Source organism: Lutra lutra, chromosome 7, assembly GCF_902655055.1.
Source record: "Lutra lutra chromosome 7, mLutLut1.2, whole genome shotgun sequence".
In the NCBI taxonomy this organism is placed as follows: Eukaryota; Metazoa; Chordata; class Mammalia; order Carnivora; family Mustelidae; genus Lutra; species Lutra lutra.
This window is the reverse complement of record NC_062284.1, coordinates 128,222,997-128,245,811: the sequence shown is the minus strand read 5'-3', so window position 1 is coordinate 128,245,811 and position 22,815 is coordinate 128,222,997. Positions and strand designations below refer to the sequence as shown.

The 22,815-nt window shown below is 39.6% G+C and overlaps 1 protein-coding gene across 28 annotated transcripts in view; it reads left to right on the top strand.

Annotated features, from left to right (window-relative positions):
* NRXN3 (neurexin 3) overlaps positions 1 to 22,815 on the top strand; it is a 1,668,422-nt gene that overhangs the window by 1,288,358 nt on the left and 357,249 nt on the right. For all 28 annotated transcript variants that reach the window (XM_047738119.1, XM_047738148.1, XM_047738133.1 and 25 more), the window contains one exon: positions 8,283 to 8,464. In XM_047738119.1, the coding sequence (XP_047594075.1) occupies positions 8,283 to 8,464 (182 nt within the window). The remainder of the gene's footprint in view (positions 1 to 8,282; positions 8,465 to 22,815) is intronic.

Here is a 22,815-nt window from a genome sequence, read left to right as displayed (position 1 = left end):
ATTTGTTTTGCTATATAAGAAACAAGCTTGGTTATGAAAGTTAAATTAAATTGGCTGTGAAATATTTTCTGAAATAAACCTTATATAGAGTCCACTCCTTCAGAATTTAGATTTTTAGGAGTATGGTGTAATTAATGAGAAGCAGCCTACTGTCTGACCTTGCTTTACACACTTTGCAGAGAACAAGCTCATATTAACCCACTGTCATTTAAATAAAATGATCACCCCTAGACTGTCATTTCTATCATGAAGGCATTGAGTTTCCATCTTTTTTGTGGTTTCTTTTGTTTTGCTTTTCCTTGCTTTTTGGGGACATGTTAGGAAAACATTGTCCTTCTTCTCATCTTCATCACCATCTCTTCACTCAAATACACAGAAAAAGTAAACATATTAGGGATACAGCTTGGCATAAAGAAAGGAATGTAGATCGTTGAGTTATGTAAATCTCAATTAAATCCCTGAATCTACTAGATCTTAAACAAGTTATTTCACCCCAATCTACAGCTTCCCTCATCTTTAAAACTGGGAAAGTAACTGTTACGGGCTGAATTGTGTGTCTCCAAAATTTGTATGTTGAAGTTGTAACCCCTAGTATCTTAGAATGTCATGTAATTGGAGATAAGGTCTCTAAAAAGGTGGGGAGGGGGTTGCTAATCCAATATGGCTGGTGTCCTTTTAAGAAGAAGAGATTAGTGGGGGGTCTGGGTGGCTCAGTCATTAAGTGTCTGCCTTTGGCTCAGGTCATGATCCCAGGGTCCTGGGATCAAGCCCTGCATTGGGCTCTCTGCTCAGAGAGAGAGAGCTTCTTCCTCTCTCTCTCTGCTTCCTCCTCTCTCTCTCTGCCTGCCTCTCTATCTGTCAAATAAATAAATAAATCAAATCTTTGGAAAAAAAGAAGAAGAAATTAGAATATTGCGAGGAGGCCTTGTGATGACACAGGAAGAAAACAGCCATTTTTGAAAGAATCAACCTTTCTGACACCTCAATATCAGAATTCTAGCCTCCAGACTCGTAGGGCATAAATTTCTTTTGTTGAAGCCACACAGTTTGTGTTACTTTTTTGTGGTAGCCCTAACAAACTGATACACCAAAAATATCTAAAGGGTAAAGGGATGGGAATTTGCAATATTGTATCATGGTGTATTATATAACAAATGATTCATACATATAGTTAGCAGAAATGTTAATGTTAGTATTAATATTAGTATTAGTATTGTTAAGCACAAAGACTTGTGAATAAATTAATTATCCCAAACAACAACAAGAACAAGTTTATGAAAATTCTTTTTTAAGCAAAGGGAATTTAAGTGTATCCCTGGAAGCTTTATTTTTAGATCACTTTGAATGTGGAAAATGTTTGTAATCTCTATCACTAATCAGTTTTTTCCTAGTGGAAGAGTCCTAGAATGTGATAAGTAAAAATAACTTTGTAAAAATATTTTTGATGTAATGTGTTTCTAAAAATGTCATTATCTCTGAGATTCAGAAAGTGTCATATGTTTGTCAGCAGTCATGAATGTGCCTGGAAACTATGTGTGATTTTATTTTACTCAGAATTTGGGGGGTACAGGTGTGTTTAAGAAATCATAGCAGGGGGGCGTCTGGGTGGCTCAGTGGGTTAAGCCTCTGCCTTCGGCTCAGGTCATGATCTCAGGGTCCTGGGATCGAGCCCTACATCAGGCTCTCTGCTCAGCAGGGAGCCTGCTTCCTCCTCTCTCTCTGCCTCTCTGCCTACTTGTGGTCTCTGTGAAATAAATAAATAAAATCTTTAAAAAGAAAGAAAGGAAGGAAGGAAGGAAGGAAGGAAGGAAGGAAGGAAGGAAGGAAGAAAAATCATAGCAGGGGGCGTCTGGGTGGCTCAGTGGGTTAAGCCTCTGCCTTCGGCTCAGGTCATGATCCCAGGGTCCTGGGATCCAGCGCATCAGGCTCTCTGCTCAGCAGGGAGCCTGCTTCCTCCTCTCTCTCTGCCTGCCTCTCTGCCTACTTGTGATCTCTGTCTGTCAAATAAATAAATAAAATCTTTAAAAAAAAAAAAAGAAAGAAAGAAATCATAGCAGGAGGCCATCTCAATTGTTGGTACAGTTTTGGAAATAGCATAATTATTTGGCTCCTCTTAAGATCCCCTGGAAAATTCATGATAATATTCCCATGAAAAGGTCAAACCAAGCATCTTTGCCGAAATAGGGCTTGTACATATAATCATTGATGAAGCATGGTTCTTTTTTATAATACTTAGTACCAGAATTAAATAGTAGTGTACTTTCTTATTTCTAAAAAAGAAATAGGTTAATAGGTAGAATTTTATTGGTTTTATATTTTTCTCCTACCAGCTTCTATGGAGGCTTTGGCATTGGTGAATTATGTATAATCCAACCTGTGCACAAGTTTGAATTCCAAGATTACCAAGCAGTTTTTGTACCAAACTAAACCAGTAGTATTGGTTCTGCTAGGAAGTCTTTGAGTTGCAATTTTTTTTTGAGAATACTCAAACATGCTCTGAAATGTTGCCTGTGTGTTTCCTGGCTTAATGCCCTTTGCTTTTAATCATTCTTCTTTCAAGAAGAGGAAGAAAATTGTCCCAGATGGAGGAAACCCTCGCCTTGCCTGAGCACTGTTTAAGAAATGGGGCTTGGCGCTCCCTGATTATTTATTTGACTCTTAGACAATGTTGTCAGTTTTTCAGTTAGCTGAGCAGTAAATCTGATCATTTCTTTGCCAAAGATAAAGGATGTTCTTTAAAATAGATGAAATTTTTCTCCGAACATTCTGTCCCTTCAGTTTTGCTTTATTTAAGGCTTCTTTATCATCAGTTTTGGTGTTTATTTCAAAAAATTCATAGTCGACAAAATAGATCATAATAAACCATCCATTCAATAAATGCATTGCAGGACTGTTTGTAAAATCTGTATCACTTACTTTGTACTCCCGAGAGGCTTCCTCTGTAGTGCAGAGGTTTTGTTCATAGTTTTTCTATCCACTATTCGCTTCCTCCTTCTTGTGGAGCTCTTGGTCCCCGGGGACCCTTTCCGGGATTCCTTTTGGGACGCCTCATGCTATGGGCTAGCTGGACAGCTGGATGAGGGCAAATGAGGGCAGACTCAAGGAAGGGGAGCTCTGCTTCTACTCTCAGCTTCACCCCTTAACACCAGGTCAAGTCACTTAGTCCCCTGAGTCTTTATTTTCTATTTTGTTCAAATGAAAATGTTTGCCATTGACACTTCAGTGGGTATTGGAGAAAGTGGCAGCAAATGAGGTACTCCCAAGAAAACAATCTGAAAACCATTCAGTGCTAAGAACATAGAAGGTCCTGCTGTGATGATCACTCCCCAAACAGCCAGGCAGCCAGGGGTGTGTGTAAGGGGAACTATAGAGCCAACTGAGCAAAAGAAACAAAGAAACTATATATATATATATACATATATATATATATATGTATATATATATATATATATATATTTTTTTTTTTTTCCCCCCCCAGACCATCAGTGTTTTTGAGATCCTTGAGCTTTACATCTCCATTTGCTAGGAGAGTTATGGGTCATTTCTGTCTTTCCATTTTGGTTGTGTTAGCTATCTGGCTAATTGATCTGAATAAAAGGTAGTTTTAAGTGAGGAGCAATAACTACCTCTACAGACGAGATATATTTTATGCCATTGATAGTCCATCTGTTTTCCAAAAGGATTTACCAATTCACAGTAAAGAACACAAACGTGGCTAAGGTTGATGAAAGAGTATTACAATAGAAATGAGGAACGAAGGGCCTGAGTAATAGAGGAAGGCAGGTATAGTACCTTGACGCCATGAGATTTTACACTGAGTTCTCAGGCAGTGTTCAAAGAACACTGGAGAAGGGGTCTGACTTCTTGTTTCTTACCCTGGTGTACCTATCAGATGGTTTGCCCAGCAAGGATTATATTCATTTTATTACTTAATTTATTATTCTACATGCTATATTTGTCCCTGCGTAAATGATCTAGTTTGCTTTAAATTTAATTTTCTCAGGTTTCCCCTGGGAGATGCTCGCATTGTTCCATTTCAACACCAACCAAAAATTATTTCAGGGAAAGCTGATTTGCTTTGGTTTCTTTTTTTTTAGACATAATTAAACAACCAACATTACATTTAGATGCATTTCTGGAGCCTTTTATCTATAATTATTTGATGAAGAAAATAATAAATTAATTCCAGGTAGTCTGCTATGTTTCCTAACTAAACTTTACTTATTTCTTACACACAAATACGCATATGTATATACATACACATATGTATGTATATATTATTTTTATAAGACTGATGCGCTACCTACTGTGCTAACAAGGCACCTAATTATTATTTTTATATCAAATATAAATCCTAAACAAGTCTATGATTCTATTTCTATTGGTAATAGCCAAAAAGAAATAATATGCTACTTGGATATAAGAATAGAAAACAGTATCATAATGACAGGACCATGAGGTTAAGAAGTCAAAACAACAGAAGTAATAATTATCCAAATGGTCTAAATAAGGAAGTGTTAAGTTGCCAGCAATAATTATATTAAATTTTAGTAAAATAAGCGGTAATATATGCCACAGATTTAAGAGCTATTTCTTGGAGAAATGTATGACCTAGAAAAAATTTTATCTTTTATTCTCGTTGAGAAACCATCAATCATCTGTTTAACCAGCTTGTTGTAAAGCTACATAAAACTGTTTCCCAGGAGTCCTTAATGATCTCAGTGGAGCCTGTCCTATGCTCATCTTCCCCCCAATGAACCCCACACACAAAACACCCCAAAACATACATATTCCATACCTTCACATACCTGTCTCTGCCAAAATCACCATCAGCCCCATTACAGTAAACAGCTTGTCAATTATAAAAACCCATTTTTTGGTGCTTTTGAAACAAAAGAAGTTGCATATTAAATAACATGGTAGATTGGTTGACTGTTTGAAAACGGTGTTTATACATATCTTGGTTAAGGTGACAATGTGGAGAGGTCATTCCTGAAATACTCTGTGGTTGGCATTCAGCAATCTCAGATGCTTGCAAACTTGCAAATCCTACAATGTTAAATTGTCAAAATGCCACCATAGCAGTTTTTCTTCAGTTGAATTGATCACTTTTTGCCAGCAAGGTTCTGATTATTAATAAGTGGAGTATGATCTTTGCACCAGCCTACTTAGCACAGCAAGAAACCAATAGTCAGAGAAACTAGGCTCAGGGGAGAAAGCATGTGATGTGATATTGCATGGCTTGGAAATGAAAATCTTTAATGAATTAAGGAGGGTTCTTAGAGTTCTTAGGATGTTCCCCAAATGTTGATTTGTAAGCCACATTTTAAAATAACAAAATTAACTTTTTAATTTGAAAATGTAAAGCAAAATAAGTCCATGTTCCCCCTAGGACTCTAGGCATTTTATATTAAAATTAGCAGAAAGTGCATATTTATCTTTAAAAACCATGCAAAATAGCAAAGCTAACTAAAGAAGGATAAAAAATAACAGGTTTTCAGGGTAGAGAGTTGTAAATATTAATTAACTTGCTTTAAAGCCAACATTGAACTATGGGAGCATTCAGGGTCTTTATTTACCCTTCCTAGGACATTTGATATAAAAAATACATATTTTAAGATTTATTGACACATGGCCATATAAGCCATATGCTCAGGGCTTTGTACTTTTTTACCCTTTTCCATCTACAAAGTTAGAATGCTCTAACAGAGTGGCATCCTAAATTCAGAACAAAAAAGCAATCAAAATAATTTTTAAGACTGATTTTTGATCTACCCTGAGTTTATCATAGTGAGGTTTTGTTCTTTGTTTATTTAAAATGTAAAGCCATGATGACCTCCTACCCACTAGATATAAGAAGTTGTGTATTTATCTTTTAAAACATTCTTCCTCTTTATATTCTTTATATCAAGAATTACTGAACAGTCAGTGGATAAAAAATATAAGCAGAGTAGAAGGTTTGTACATTTATTTGTATGGTTAGAAGGCCAGACTAGCTTTTGAAAATATGCCATGTTTGGAAGCTATGGCTTTGTTTTCATTCTATTTTGATCTTATAGGAACATGGGAAAAGAATAAAGTATAGTCAACTTTGCATCACCACTGGTATAGTTTATGGTATAATTTTATTAAGCTATAATTGGCGTATGGTGAAGACAGGCTTTTGGAGGTAGGAGGGAAAGCAGGAGACTTGAAGAGGTGCCATTTATTTAAGGCAGAAGCTCGGGTCTCTGTTTCTAAACATTGTTAACAAACAAAATATCCCATAGAACTGTCATGAAGATCCAGCTAATGAATTTGAAAAGGTTTTTTAAATTGTAAAACACCAGGCATATGTGTTGCTGTTATCAACTTTGGACTTGTTCTTTTTGTAACAAAGTGATAAAATAATTTCCTGATAGAGTATGAATTTATCTCTGTACCAGAATCCACTACATATTTAGGATAAAATAGGGTAAGATTTTATAAATTGCCACAAAATGTCACAGGGTGATTTGCATTTTTGGTGATTCTATACATTGATCACTGAGTAACCTTCAGTTTTCCAAATAAAGAATGAAGAGGGTGGCGATGACATTTGTAATCATCTACAGGAAAGGGAATTATTTAAATTCCTCACAGATGGATAGACATCAAGGGTAAATCATGATGTCCATATTTCTAATTTTAAGAAGCATTGAGGGTATCTGTGGATGGTGAGGAGCAAATACAGTTTTACACATAGAATTAACCATAAACTTCACACCACAATCCCAAATTCTCCAGATGACGGCAGAGGTCTTATTAGATGCTATCACCTCAGGATCCAGACATTCATGGGAGGAAGATAATGTTATGCTACACGTAATATACAAACTGGGCATATTGGAGGGACTGGAATAGTGACATTTGAAAAAAGGACAAATTAGATTCTATATGCCGCAGAGTACAATGTGGCTTAGTGCTTAAAATAAGGATGACCTATGACATATACTCCTAATTCTAGCCTCGTAGCAGTTGACTTTATTATTTCTAAATAAGCTGCATAACTCTTTTTTTTCTTCCCACAACATAATTCAACCCAATATTCCCTGTAGACTAAATGTGAACCAGTGCTGGAGATTTTTAGGAAAGTTGAAGAAATCTGAATGCTTATCTAATGTTGCTTTAAAATAATTTTAAGAATTGGACCATGTTCAGTGGGAACACACAAGATCTGCTGTCAAATAGTCTTTGAACTTTGAGATGAGTAACGTATGGGGAACAGACAGATGGCCATAGAAACTACAGTGATGTAGTCTGTTCCGGCTACCAAATCTGAATACTTTCTTCCAAATTTTGATTTAAAAACTCGTTAACAACAGACTTTTAAGATTTATGAGTTGCAAATATTTTCTTTATTTTTCTTCCTGTTTGTTTTCTGAGTATTTTTAAATTAATATAATCTTACTAATCTCTGGCTTTGTAAATAATAAGAGTGAAAAGGCAGTAAATACTAAAAACATTGATAAACCCATTATTCCTAAGTGGCAATACCATTTATGTTCCAAATTCGTTCTTGTGAGTTGTTTTTTTTTCTTTGTCTTCTATATTTCCTTTTTGAAATTTAGTTTGGAGAAGAGAGGGAAGCTGTTATATTATACCAGATAAATACCATCACTAGGGAAATAAATTAATTTTTAAAAGGCTTCTGGGGCTAATTTTTTTCACATTTTTTATAGCAGTGTAAGAGTGAAATAGGAAAATGCAGAACTTGATTTTCTCAGGCTCCAGCTTGCTTTTCTGTGGGGCTGGTAGCAGGTACACGTGTGAAAAGGATGATGGCTTTGGACTCACACCTTACGTCCAGTCTTGCAAGGCATTCCCGGAACGGCTCCCAACAACACAGACCAGAATGTTCTGCGAGCTAAGAGGTTGGGGGACTAATTTTCTCTCTCATGCCTGTCCTAGCCAAGATGGAAAATTCATTCTGCTGCTGAGATCGGAAAAGTTGTTTGTCACAACATACCCACGTTTCCAGACACAGCATCTTACTTGTCCTCTGCCATTATATAGCGGGAAGTGAAGATATTAGGGGTGTCTCTCACTAACATTGGCTTTGTTATTAATTCATTTTGCCTGCATCTTTAATTTAGAGTGACAGCTGCCATCCGAGACCTTGGATGCCATCAGTAACCAAATACCACCCGCGTGTGGGGGTCGTTTCCTCTCTGTAGCTGTCTGTGCAGAGTCTCCACAGTGTGCTTGTAGCTGGGGACATACGGTACACGCCCTGATGGCTCCCTCTCTCCTTGCTTTCGCAGCTGGCGCTACGTACATCTTTGGGAAAAGCGGAGGCCTCATCCTCTACACCTGGCCGGCCAATGATCGGCCCAGCACGCGTTCGGACCGCCTGGCCGTGGGCTTCAGCACCACCGTGAAGGATGGCATCTTGGTGCGCATCGACAGTGCTCCGGGCCTCGGCGACTTCCTCCAGCTTCACATAGTGAGTACCAGGCCTTGGCCTGGATTTCTTTGTCTTTCTGCTGGTGTGAGTCGTTGAGCCAGATGAATGCAACGGAACGTTCTAGATGGACTCAGCAAAGGGGCACATGATTGTAAAAATTGCCTACATGTGTTGGAGCCGTAGCCCTGGGTTAGTCTCTGTGTCAAGCCTCTTTTGTCCCTTTAAGAAGTGAACCTTGATGCCCGTGGGGTACTTCGGGGATAAACTATGAGAAACGCTTTCAGTCCAGACTCCCTTCCCGGCTGTGTGGTTTTGCCTGTCGTGAAATGTTTAGCAGACTGCCTGGGCGTAAATGAGAGATTTACCTGGTACTTCGCCCGAACCTGGTGCAAGTAGTAAAGCCCAGTTGGGTTTTACTGGTTGACCGCCTATGCTGGGGGTCAGCGAAGTGTTTCTGTAAAAGGCCAGACGGCAAGTATTTTGGGCTTCACAAGTGATACAGTCTCTGTGAGAGCCCCTCAGCTCTGCTGTTATAATGTGAAAACAGCCACAGATAACATGCTTTTAAGAAATGTATGTGGCTCTATTCCAATAAAAATTTATTTTACAAAAACAGTCTGCAAGGGGGCCCGGGTGGCTCAGTTGGTTCAGCATCTGACTCTTGATTTTGATTCAGGTCTTGATCTCAGGGTTGTGAGTTCAAGCCCTGCTTTGGGCTTCACACTGGGCATGGAACCTCCTTAAAAAAGAAAAAAAAAAAAAAAGGGCAGATTGAAGGCTCTACTTGGATGACCCCTGCTCTAGGCTGCAGACTTCCTCGTACGGGTGTAAAAACCATGATAAAAACCGAGGCCAGAGTGGGTGGGGACAAAAAGGAGATAGCACAATCAGCCAGGATTGCTCTATTCATGTGTATTGTATATCCAACATTTTGCTTGTATATCTAAGCCCAACAGGACTGCAACCTCAGTCACTGCAGATTATTAAGAACACAGTGAAATTCCAAGAAATGAAAATGATTTGGAGGAAAAAATTACTTTGTTATGAGGATAGAAAATATTTTTATAGCAACAATTAACCCATTTTATCACCTGTGCGGTCTGCAGTTAGGAAAGTAGGCTAAGGAAGGATATGATTCTCATCCATAAGTACCCAAAGTGCAGCTACCAGGAGCAAAGAGAGGAATTGTTCTCATTAGTTAGCAATGACAAGGCCAGAAAGAATGGATTTAATTTGGAGCAATAAGAATTCAGTTTAAATAGCAGGGGGAAAAAGGCAGTTGCAAGGAAAGATCAACTGGGGATTACCACCAACCTTCAAAAGGGAGGAGAAGGAACATTTTCCTGGGCATCTTTGGATCGGAGTCTTGCTAATGTGCCGGTCTACTGAGGAGGCAAGAGAGTGGGATTTTATTGCTGGTCTCCAGGGCTGGCTGGAACCGCCAGCAGCCAGTTCAGCCTGCCAGCGCTGCCCATCTCCAGCACCTGCTCTTCCAATATGCCTTGGAAACAGGAGCAGCTAGAAGTGTAAGGCTTGAGCCGGAAGCCTGTCCGGACTGAGTGTGAGCCAGAACCAGGCAAGAGTGCAGGGAAGGGCTGGTTAGGAACAATCACCTTTAAGATGTGAAAGAGGGGTCTTGATGGAGTTGTGAACCTTTATGCTTTCTCAGATGCTTCAAGAACCATATGGTCCTATGAGCCTGAGCTTAAGCGTTTGAGAAAGTCATGCCAAGGAGCACAGAGAAAAGCAGCCATCATTTGTATGGTTTATCTTTATTTGGCCTCTAAAAACCACCATAATTTACAAAACTCAGTGAGATTTATGCTGCATATAACTTAATGACTATTTCATGGCAGCTATAACTAGGCTATTATTACCAGCTCACTTGCATTTTCATGGTGATTTATCTTCTTTTTTTGTTCGGTGTGACTTACTAAGAAAAATATGATTTGGCACAGCCATGAGCATCTTCTCTGAATCAGATAATACGCTACTGGTTTATCCATTTCTCCCCATTCGTGTTTTAGAGCATCCTTACCTTGAAGAGAAATGTTCCTTATTTTCTGAAAGTGTACTTAAAATGTTTTGTTTTTATAAAAGGGATATGAGGATCCTGGGAATTTCTAGGAGGAACTGTAGCATTCTGTTTTAATATTTTTAACAGCAAAAAAAGAATAAATTTTGCATCAAAATGTGTAGACCCCCTTGGGTCCTGTGGACCTTTTCTAGTGATGCTATATCATTGCTTAACCGTTCTAGAAAACCCCAACAGATTGCTTTTAATCAATGGACGTCATCTGACCTTCTTAGAGAAAAGATAGACGGCTATGAGGTGGAGAAACCATATCCTTCTAGAATGGTCCAGACATGCTCATGGGTCTCTTGAATATGGGATCACTTCATTGATCTAATAATTAAAAACTGTTTTTTATTTCCTAGTGAATTTTCTCTGGTGTCTACCAGAGATAAAAACAAAAACAAACAAACAAACAAACAAACAAAAACCAAAACCAAAAAACCTATGTGACTGTATTCCAGTCTTAATTCATTTATAAAAGCAAGCTGTGGGCTATACCTTGGTGACCCCTGCCCTAGGCTGCAAACTTTTTCATAAAGATGTAAAGAACTCGTGATAAAACCTGAGGTCTGAGGCAGAGCAAAAAAACAAACAAACAAACAAAAAGAACAAACAGACCCCCCCCCACAAAACAAAAACAAAACAAAACAAACAAAAAAAACAACACCAAAAAAACCACACTCAGGAATAAAGGAATCCAGGTAGATCAAAAGACTTGATTCTAAAACCTTCTTCTTGTTTTGGACATTGACATAAGTGCACCAGGAACATGAAGCCATAAATACCGACTAAGATACTTCTGCGTGACTTAAAATCTGCAAAGCATGGATTTGTTTAATGCATGTGGCTTGTTTCCTTGTGTTAAAGAACATTGCTCAAAAAGAAAATAATTTAAGGACCATTAAGGAAAGTGGAAAGGGTTGGGCAGGAGGCAAAAGGATCCATTCCTGCTTGCAGTTTACCTAGAAGAGAAACCCACCAGAGGAAAAGAAGAAGTGAAAGCAGACACAGAGAGGAGAGGGAGCCACAGTAGATCCCAGGGTCAAGGGGAGGGAGGAGGCATTGGGCTTGGGGAAGAGGACCTATCCTGTTGGAGATGTGCTCCCAGCAAGGGGTCATACATGGGCAAGCGTCATTCTTCCAGTGGCTGTTGATTCTGGAAACAACTAGGAGTACTTTGATGCTCTTCTGGATGATTTTCAAGCTCATAAGTCACTCAAAAACAAGTATAAACTCAGTAATTAGCAAGTGGCTGGGCGGGGAGAGGGAGGAGGGTGCAGGTGCATGGTAAAGAAAGAGGGGGAGGGAGAGCGAGAGAGATTGAGAATGTGTATTTTATAAGCTGGTACTGAAGGCAAGTCCTAAGAATTCCTGATAGTTTTTGAGCCGCAGTAACTCTGTCACTGGAACAAGTCCTTTTCGCCACCCGTTTAGTAGCCTATTTCAGGAAAGAGAAAAATGTGTTTCCAAGAACACCAAGGAGTCTGACCCTGAGGTGAGCACCCTCTCTAGAACAGGCCTACTTGCTGTGGAGTCCCTGGAGCAGGAATGGCAAAGAGGCTTTTTCTTGTTGGCCAGATCTGAGGGCCTCTCACTTCGTCACTTCGAGCTTTACAGTGGGTAGAGAGACTTAACGAGAGCAGCAGACAAATGCAGTAGGCAGGAGTCCCGGGTTCCAGTGGGCGAGTCTGCCCCCTGCGCCGAAATGGGACTTTGTGGATGGATGGATGCTGTATGGATGACCCTTGCTCTAGGCTACCTGAGATCCTATCCTTGAACTTTCCACCTTCTTTCCCTTTGTCATCCTGAGATGCCCACACATTAAAAACTCTTTAGGAAAATTGGCATCTTCTTAAACTCCTTCTCCACTGGCAGCCCTTGAATCATTTGCCAATTGGTTCAAAGTTGTCAGTCTTGGTATGATCCTTCTCACACCAGGCCAAGGTCAGCTGATTGAACAGAATTTGAGTTTTTCATGGAGGGTTGGGGAGAAAGAAGCATGATAGATTGGGGGGCATATAACATTTGGGTAGAGAGCAGGAGGAAGCTTGAGCAGAATGAAGGCATTGGTGCCTCTGGGTGAAGAACTGGTGTAAAGAAAGGGGCACCAAGACAGGGTGGGGGTATGTGCTGTAGGTAAAGGATTTTTTTCCCATTTCAGTTTGCTCAGACTATCTGTTGTTTTGGCCAAAGGACCAGAGACTCTTCTCTCTCTCTCTCTCTCTCTCTTTCTTTCTTTGATTCTTTCTTTCTTTCTCCCTTTCTTTCTTTCTTTCTTTCTTTCATTCATTCATTCATTCATTCATTCTTTTAAACTTAAAGTCTTCCCACTCACACAGGGCCTCATGGTGGTTAAGTAGGCTTTGACAATAAGTGTTGAACAAGACAAGAAATAGATCTTTTCAAAAAAAAAATATCAGAGAAGTTCAGGAGATCTAAAATAATTTAGAGATGGTTTGCTTCCAATTAGCTTACATCTTCATTTTTTGGTTCACACATACACTATTTTCTGTGTCCATTATTAATCATAATATTAATGAAATCCCAGATGAAAAGTGTTTGGCAAAGACAAGAAGATCTTTGCTTGCAGTATATGTATGCATGAAATGAAATTCTGTGGAGGAACGGTGTCTTAGGGCAGAGGGATTTGTAAGGAAGTATTACTTCAAATATGTTTCTTCCATTGAAATCTATTGTCGTGGAATTAATCTGCTTGATATTTGGAAAGAAGCCACTATTACATGCAAGTGACATCTGCCTGTTGACCTCCCATGTAGGCTCTATGAAGCTGTGTCATGTTACACTCACCTTCGTTTATCCGATCAGGAAAAAATTGAATAGGACCAGAGAAAGGATTGCCATGAAGTGCTTGCTATTCTCTCATGAAACTCTTGACAACCTCCTTTCACCAACCTACAAAATAGAAGGTCGGGCATAACTGGGCAACAATTAGCTTCTCTTTATGTAGTTAATACAGGGCGTAAAAAAGATATGCTATTAATTTCTTTCTCCCTGCGTGTAATTTACAGTAAGTCCTCTTGGATTCATTTTTTAATTATGAACCTTTCAGGAACAGTGAAAATTTATGGGTCAGGGCATCTGTTTTCTTTGACAAGAATCTATAACCTTCTCCAGCTGTTTCTCTCATGACTTATAATGTAGATACTTGGATAAAAGAGGGTAGGAGAAGAGAGAGGACCGCTGTCCTGACTTACCCCCTTTTCATCATGGCCGAGTATTCTTGCGAAAACTGTCCCCCCCCACCCCAAATAAAAGGCTGACAGTATTCTCTCAGTGCCATATTTGGGGAAACAGAATATTTATTAAGTTTGGTATGTACGGTATTGTTTTTCTATAATTTACAGCATTTGGAGAGACTCCTGGAGAATAAATCAGAGCAGAACTGAATTATGATAAATGGTCTGTTCCTCACATCTATTGCATCTATAAACCGCTGGCCCAGATGCTTCATTCGGCTGTCTCTGTGTGAGATATTTACAGGAAACCATCAACATCTGCTGAGTTAGTCTTCAGTGAGCTTGGGTGGGGAGGTGGTACCTTAGATTTGTGTCTGGATTCGGCCAGTGACAGAACGGGGTTTGACTTAAGGAGCTGGATTTGGGGGAGTGTGCAGAGGAGAACAGAGGAATGTTGGCATTTCTGAGACTGGTAACACAAGTAGAGAGGGAAAGAACAAGAAAACAGCAAAGGTGTCCAACAGATGCAATTTTGTTTCCCACAGAGTACTGTGCACGGCAGGTTGGCTCCGTATCCCCTTTCATTGCTATTTGTTCTTAGTGAAAAAGGCCTCTTTGGATTTTCTGGGCTTAGGAGCTTTTCCAGATCATTAGCCACTTCTGTGGAGAGGGCCTGCTGGGGATCTTCTCTGCAGCTTCCAGCTTAGCCGTTCCATCCCGGCAGAGATGGAGAAGAAGGTGGGAGAGGGGAGTGGAAGCGGGGATTTGATCAAGTGAGCACTTACGCAGGCTGGACCAAACGCAGCTCCCTGCGTGGGAGTTGGGGTATATTCTCTCCAAACTCAGTTAGTCCCGAAGTATTTCTATCTAAATCTGTTTATTTTGATGGCACACTCGGTTCCCAGGGGCAGCCCGCCATCGTGGAACCATGTGTTTCATTTGAACTCGAAAGATGTGCCTTTGAGTCTTGGCGCCTGGTGAACTCTTTGGCTGTAAGCAAGTGATCATCTCCCTGGCCTTCACCTTCCTCTTCTTTTAAATGGGAACAAAAATACTACACTACAGGGTTTTCCTGGGGTTCAGATGGAATAAAGTATTTAGGAGTTGTTTGTTGTGGACCAAAAACTGCACAAAAATGTAGGATGGTAGTTTTCTTGATGACATATCCGAATAACTTCAATAGGGGAAAAAAAATCAGTGAAAGGAAGAGTCTCATGGTAAGTATTGGTAAAAGCCTGGAAAGACTGTTTCTGAAAACAAATTCCTGTTGAATCTGATTGAAAGCAGTTGTTTCTGAATTAATCAGATTCACAATCGAGACTTTGGGGGATGTTCTGTAAGCACAGGGTGAAGAAGCCGAGTCCCTCTGAGCGAGACCTGGTTAGGTCAGTAGGATATGACATGGAGCTTCCTTGGCGTGTCATTGTAAGGCATTTTGTCTCGTATAATGACACAAGGTGATGCCTTGCGCCTCCACTGCCCTTCAGTAGAATGCTCCAAATGGCTCTAACCTCATCAGTAAATGTGTAATTCACCTTGCCCTGAAGGTCCTTCTTCACTTGTATGAACCATGGAAAATGGCAAGATCGTATCTTGCCAAAGAGAGAAAGAGGAGGAAGACAAAGCATATACAAGTAGTAGTAGCATCAGGAGAGCAGAACCTTTCTAGGCACCGATAGTATGAAAGAGAATTGAGGCCCACCATGGGCATCAGATAAAGGCATAAACAGCCTGGCCCTATACTTGGGAATTAACAGAGCCCAGGGAGAGTCCTTGCTGCAACCAGTGTCCTAACGAGGGTAGAGCCAGATTGAGTGAGGATGAGAAACTGCAGTTATCGAGTAAGCTGGAAACGTAAAAGCACATATACAAGTAAAAGCATTTTTAGACTTTGATTCCTGAAAATATGCAGGAAAAGTGAATGATAATTTTAGCATATAGATAAAATGTATAATAACGCATCATAAAAATCAAGCTGGCAAAATGTATAGAGAATATTTCACGGGTGGTAAACAATGATGAGAAGCAGAGGCCAAACGGCCCTATCTGTCTCATTTATCACTTACATCCACTATTCTTTTGCTGGTAACCGGTAACAGTCATGTTTCAGAACCCTCAATGCATACCTAAGAAGAGTTTAGAAAATGTAGGATTCAGAGAATTTAGCTCATGAACATCAACTAGTGTATTTAAAATGAGTGTTTTTCTTATGTGCCAGGCAAAGTGCTACATTTTTGGGGATACTGTAATCAACATTGGCTAATAGACTTGAAAGGCCGCAGTAATTAAATGATGAGATATTAGGTTTCCTGCACATTGTGAGATGATGTATGTAACACACTTGGTTCCCTCCTGGCATACAGTGAGCTTTCAATTATGGATAGATTTTAATATCATTGGTACTTTTTCATCAATTAAAAAAAATTTGAAGTCAGAGGAAACCATTTATCTTATTTTCCTAAATAACAAATCGACTTTAATCAGGTTTCTGAGATTGCAACTTAAGTGATAAAAAATTCTAAGGAGACGTCAGGATGCTACTGATTTAAAGCCAACCTCGTGGCTTACAGCCCAGGTTACTGCATTTACCAGACAGCTGAACAAGTTGTGAACAGCAGAGGCTTTTTAGACATGTGAATTTGAAGTCCATCAGGCAAGGCAAACTCTAGGTACCATCAAGTGAACGCTGGGGCTCGTATGACTTCATGGCAGGCCTACCTTAACACTGTCAGCTGGAGGAGTTATGTCATTGACCAACCACTTACACTGTTCCTAGCCATTACTCCTGGGGTATTGTTCATTGCAACAGGACAAGAAATAGCTCATTGACTCCCTGAAGCTATAGATGATGGATTTCAGATCCCTGACTGCATTCAGAAGGCATGGAAGCTCAGCGTATTAATGGGGGAATTCATTAGCCACCTACTCTATACCATCATATGCTTACATCCTGATGCTGTCACTGCCGCTGTTTCAACTTGTTAGTGTGTCCCTGATAGATGGCAGAGGAAACTGTATAACTGTATTAGCCTCAAAGATAGTTCTGACAGCTAGACCTGTCGTTTCCCAGCCCAAGATGACACCTTTAGAGCCTGGAATCACTTCAGGACATTTAGATAAGCACTGTTGATCAATCAAGCTAACCTTCGGCCTGACATCATCTCATAGTCAGGATGACACAAGATGATTGACAATTAAAGTCTCTTATTCTATTCTTGAGTTCTTAGTTAACCACTTTTAATTTGGTTTATTTTTCTACTCTGTTTTCTATAAGATGGCAGGTAATTTAATGACACCGATGATTATTTCCTACATTTACTTAGGACCATTAGTAAATCATCTTACACTCCTACCATTATTATCACTTATACCACTATTAACGATTGACAAAGTACCAGGTACCAGACACTGTGTTAGAATTCTGTTTACATCATTTTATTATGGACTCACGACTCAATGAGGTAGTCACTATTAATATCCTCACTTTATGAATGAGGCAACTGATGTTTAATGAAGCTAAAGAAATTTCCCAAGATAGCACTGAGCAGGCATTCAAATCCAGTTCTGACTCTTAATTACTATTACACTCCTAATGAAAGTTTCAGAGTAGAGAGTATAGTGGTGATCATTTAATTCAACATGTATTGGTGGAATAACAATTTATTTGGGGTTGTGATGTAAAATTTAACATCAAGGAGGGAAATAAAAATTGTACAGGTGGCTGTTTTCAGATAGCATTGGGTAGATTCCAAGGAAGGTGAGACTAGGATAGTTTATAGAGATGAAGAAATGAATATAGACAGGGTGGGACAGATTATGGCTGCTGGAACCTGAAGAAGGAACATGCTAGATGAAGTTAGCCAGCATGAAGAACATGCTAGAGAAAGATTCCCACCCCAAAGGAGGAAAATACAGGCTATGTTCCCAAATCTGTTAGGTGTTCAATTTGACCAGAATAAATCTCTTGAGGGAAAAGGCCGGCAGTGTGGAATAGCGGAAAGAGCCTATGTTTTAGAGGCAAGTGGTTCGTGTTTCAAGATCTAGTTGTACTCCCCTGGCTAGCTCTCTGGCCTTGGATGAATTGACTGCTGTGTAAAATGGAGATAGGAAAAGTAGTAATGCCGCCTTGCAAGTCTGTGTGAAGATTTATAATAACGTATATGAAAATGCTTAATGAGTAACTGGTTCATGCCAAATTCATAATAGTTAAGGCTTCAGTTTTGTTTGCTTGTTTTCTTTCAAGGTACTTCAGGCCCATCGTGAGGAGGGCTTGAATGCCATACTGACAGATTGCTTCTTAAAGTAATGAGAAGACATTGAAAGTCTATGAGCAGAAGATGAAATGCCCAAAGCTTAATTTTCAGAAAGATTACTTTGGCTTCGTTGAAAGCATGGCTTTCAATGGGTTCAAGGACAGTAGATAGCAGGTTATTATTTAAGTAGTCCAGGAAAAACATTTTTAAGGACTTATTCTGTGATGATGATCATAGGAAGGTAATAAAAATGAAACAAAAGGATAGTCATCCCAGAGAGAAAATCAACAGGTGTTGCCATCTGGTTGGATGAAAGGGAGGGAATTAAGGAATATCTAAGAGACTGAGAAGGTTAAATTTCATTAACAGTAACAGTAAAAACAGGGCACAAGTAAGAAAAATGAATTTTAGGATAAGGCTGTCAGAGTCTGATGTTAGTGATCCAACATGTACATAAGGCATCCGAGGGTCAGTCTAGCGAGTTCCGATTGGAAATGCGTGCTGAACTCAGATGAGAGATGTGGGCAGAAGGAGGGATTTGAAAATTTGCAGCCTGAAATGACAAGGGAAACTGAGGCTTGCTAAGATCTACGGGGACATAAATGAGTAGAAACCTGGGAAATACATACATAAGTTTCCAAAATGCAGGAGGAAAAGAGAGGAAGCAAAAAAGAAAAAGCTAGAGGGTCACAGAAAACCTAGATGGTGAAGTGTTACAGAGATCCAGAGGATTCAGAGAGGTTTTTCAAACACAAGTAGCTATAGAGCTAGTTTCTCCATAACTTTTAGTCACATCTCTTTTATGTGCCATCCATTTGTTGGATGCCTTCTTTCTCTTTTTTGGTATTTATTATAGCCTGTAATCTTTGTCCTTCCGGTTTCCTCAGTAGTCATTCTGTGCTTCTCTTATTAGTTGTTGATGGCATTGCTAACTCAGAGTCAGAAGACTCCGCCAGCTAGCTGTTACCTTATGTGAATGGTGAAGAAATAGACACTATTCTGCCAACCTCATTGTATTGTGGGGAAGATCAAATGAGATAATGCACGTAAATGGGCCCTATTACTATTGATAGATCTACAAAGAAGATAAGATCATTTTCATAATAATTTACGTGTGCCTACCGTCCAGCAAAGCTGTTGGTGTCTAAGAGTTTATGGTTGGAGACCTGGAAATGAGGACCTAAGTGAGGCTAAGGTGGCTGTAGTTTTCAACAAGAGGGTTAGCAACCAGGCAAATGGCAAATCAGAGCCAACATGTGAATGGCCCAACTGTGAGAGCTCATGAAAGGCTGTGGTCTTCGAATGCTGTTTCTACCTGGTATATGTCTTCAGAACTTACACCTCACCCCTTGGAATATCAGTTTGGGGGAGGCTGTTTGGATTTCAGGTCGTACTGCAAGTCCCCAAAGAACACACTCCCTGACTCCCGTTGACCACCTTGTGCAGGTGAGGCATGGAATCTGATTACCCTCATTATCATTTTAGCTTGGATAGCTACAAATGTTACTAATGGTCATAAAATTATCCAGCCCTTTCTCAAATGCAAAGTATAGTACGTAGGCTTAGTAAATCCTTTCTAAATAAACTCTACTGGTTGATTTCTCATCACTACAAACCCACATTCTCACCTGATGGCATGCATATTTTTGTAATCACTCCTGCATTTGCTGTTTTATTCATTGTCTAGTCACTGTGCTAGCTACTTTGTGTATAAGAGCCCATTCACTCTACAGTCCTCACACCGCTGTCCAATCGGTGAGACTGTCTCAGTGTTGGAGATTACAAAACTAAAGTTTCAAGGAGTAAGTAGCCATTTGTTCCTAGTCTTCAGGAAAGGAAAACAGATGAGATGGTGGTGTGTTTGATTCTAACGTCATACATACTGCTTTGGATAAATACCTATTTAATATTAAAGTCAGATGTGGTGAATTTAATAGGGCCTGTGATTTTTTTTTTTTTTTTTTGGATCCACGTAAAGAATGGTAAACAGAAATAGAGGGATGGAGCACAACATTTTGGCTGAAGCAGAATACATAATTGGAATTAGGTCACTTTGTTTTGGGATTCAGAGAAACTCTCCGTTTTACATTCCTTTTATTGCTTCCCAGTATTTGTTTTTGTCTCAATGGCATTAGGCACCCAATTACTCCCAAACCACTTTCTTAAACATCCCTGTGCAGAATAGGCTTGGAAACTAATCTGAGGTTTTAAATGCAATATGGTGCTATGAGAAGCTCAGAGGTGACTTTTTCCCCAAATTTTAACACAAATCCTTTCAAATGTAGTATATCTGAGCAGAGATTACTAGATAAATGCATTCTCATATTTTAGGTGTGGTAAATGCCATATTAGAAGTCTTCAAATATCCCTGCTTGAAAACCCTAACTGATGTCAAATAATACGGAGGAGATACATTTAGTCTCCCTGCCGTCAGTATTTAATTTTTGTATTTCTAATTTAAAACCAGGTGGAAGTATCTTCACAAGAGCTCCAGGCTGTTATCCACTGGCCTGTTAGCTTCTAACGTCTAGTGGGACAACACAGTAAAAACTTGAAAGGAAGACCTTTACACTGGAAATCACATTTTCTTAGAATGGGAGCAGATTCCATTCAACTTGCCCCTGACTTGATGCCTAATTCCTAAGGCTAATAAGCTTTCATGTTTGCTACTTAGATCAGCAATACTGGAGCTGGTTTTGTTGCATGACTAAACAGCAAAGCTTAAATTCAAGACTAAAGTGTGAGAGAGGAAAATGAGCTTGGTGCGACATGTTGCCCAAAGCCCTGTGAAGGTGCACTGGGGGAAGTCCCTGACTACCCACAAAGAGCAGCTATCTTTAAAAATAAGACAAATATCTCCCTGAGGTTTAGTTGAGAATAGGAAAAGGGGCACATAGCAAGAAGTATAACGTGACAAACTTAGTTTTAGAAAAAAGGGAGGTGGGAGGAATAGATTTGCTGAGTTAAAATTAGCCAGACAGGCAAAGATTACCAGCCTATTTTAGTGAAAGATGACTCATTCATTTATTTATCCAACCAGCTGCTACTATATGTCAGGTAAATTCTAGGACCTGGAGATACAGGAGTAGATAAGATAGACAAATTGCCTGTTTGCATGGAGCTTACCTTCTAATGGGTACAAGCAATCAGAACCTGGGTTCTGCAGAATTTGCTGAAAATGCAATGTCCAATATATTTAATTAATTGTCATATTAACAGATTGGCAAATCCCTACCAAACTTTTATTTCCGTCTTTGTACTCTTCTCGGTTTTCCAAATCTGCATGTGAACCTCTCTTACTCTTATAATCAAAGAGCACAAAGGGCTCTCTCACCAGCTAGTTCTACTGAGACCACCATGAACAACCACTCTAGGTTGTTTCCAGTACCAAAATGAAACAAAAAGGAATAACATCTTTACCCTCCATTTCTGTGCCTTTTTCTTTGAAATGACTGTGGCCATTCCTAGTGTTTTATTTTGTAATCACGCAGGACACCTTCAGAACATCCATCTTTATTTCATAGACAGCAAATTGCTTGAGGCATCCAGACAGTACTAACTGAGAAGAGAGAAAAAAAGACAAAGACCAAAATCAAATAAAAACTCACCCTCCCTGGGAGATAGACCGCACTGTTTCCAGTATATTCTCTAAGCCTGCTTATACCGTCCTGTCCACATATTGACCTAGGGCTCCCAGGCCCCACACCCAGTCGATGACAAGAGCAGCGCCTGTGGTGACAGTATCAGTACAAATTAGGTTTTCCCTTCACTTCACTGAATGCCACAGGAAACAGAATGGGACCACATGTTTCCCTTTGATTCACACCCAAACACTGCAAAACACAGAGTGTGCGCTTCCTTCTTCAAGCTGTGTGTGTGCGTTAAACACAGGCAAACATTGGACTGAAATGCAGACACAGTAAGTCAGCTCTGGGGAACACCATTCAAGTCTTTTTTTCTAAATCTTGATCTTTTATTTGAGCTAGGTCTCTGCAGACACTCTGGGAATGATTATTTTACAATGATTCTCCAAAGAATAGTTAAATGCGTTTCATCCAAAACTGGGGATTCACCATCTTGCAACAGACCCCCTTCTGGAACTGACCACCTTACCATTAGCTCTTTCCTTCTAAACAACAAAACAAAACAAACAAAAACACCCACTTTATACAGTAGGTGTGAAAGAACATAGAAGGCTCTATGGGAGACTTTTCCATATATTTCCACAAATTACTTCTTTGTAAAAAATGAGTGTTTGATATGACTATTATATTAACAACAAATTATCCTGGGTATGAACCCTAACCCTAGCAGGAAAACCGAACTTCTCGATGAGGTATGTATCTTCAGCCCTCATGTTTCTCTCCAGGAGGACAATGGATTTTGTGAAATAGTGAGACTTGATGCCAAATTCTCTGCATGTGGTTTTGCACATGTGAGCTGGTCAAGATCACAGAATTGAGAAAGAACAGTTCATTTTACCCAACAGCAAAAATGTGTATGTGTGTGTGTTTAAGAGCCCAACCCGAACCACACTCTTCTGTGAATTCATACTCCATTTCTAACCACCAAGAACCACCTTATAAACTTAGACTGAGACTTTCTAGATTTTAGAAACCTAACCATTGCTTTTCATATAGCACCTTCTGGAAACAAACTTGCACTAAGTTTCTGTGTGTGTCCATAAAAAGTCACCATTGTGTTCTCTTCTGTCTTCTGAATAGACAAAGATTTGATTCCCTCTCAGAGGGAGTTTCTGCTGTTCCTGATGACTGACAGGAAGGCCAGAGCTCTCTGTGCCCTCCTTATTGGTCATGAACCCAGTCAGCATGCTTAGATTCCTAAGCATACCCAGGGCAGCTG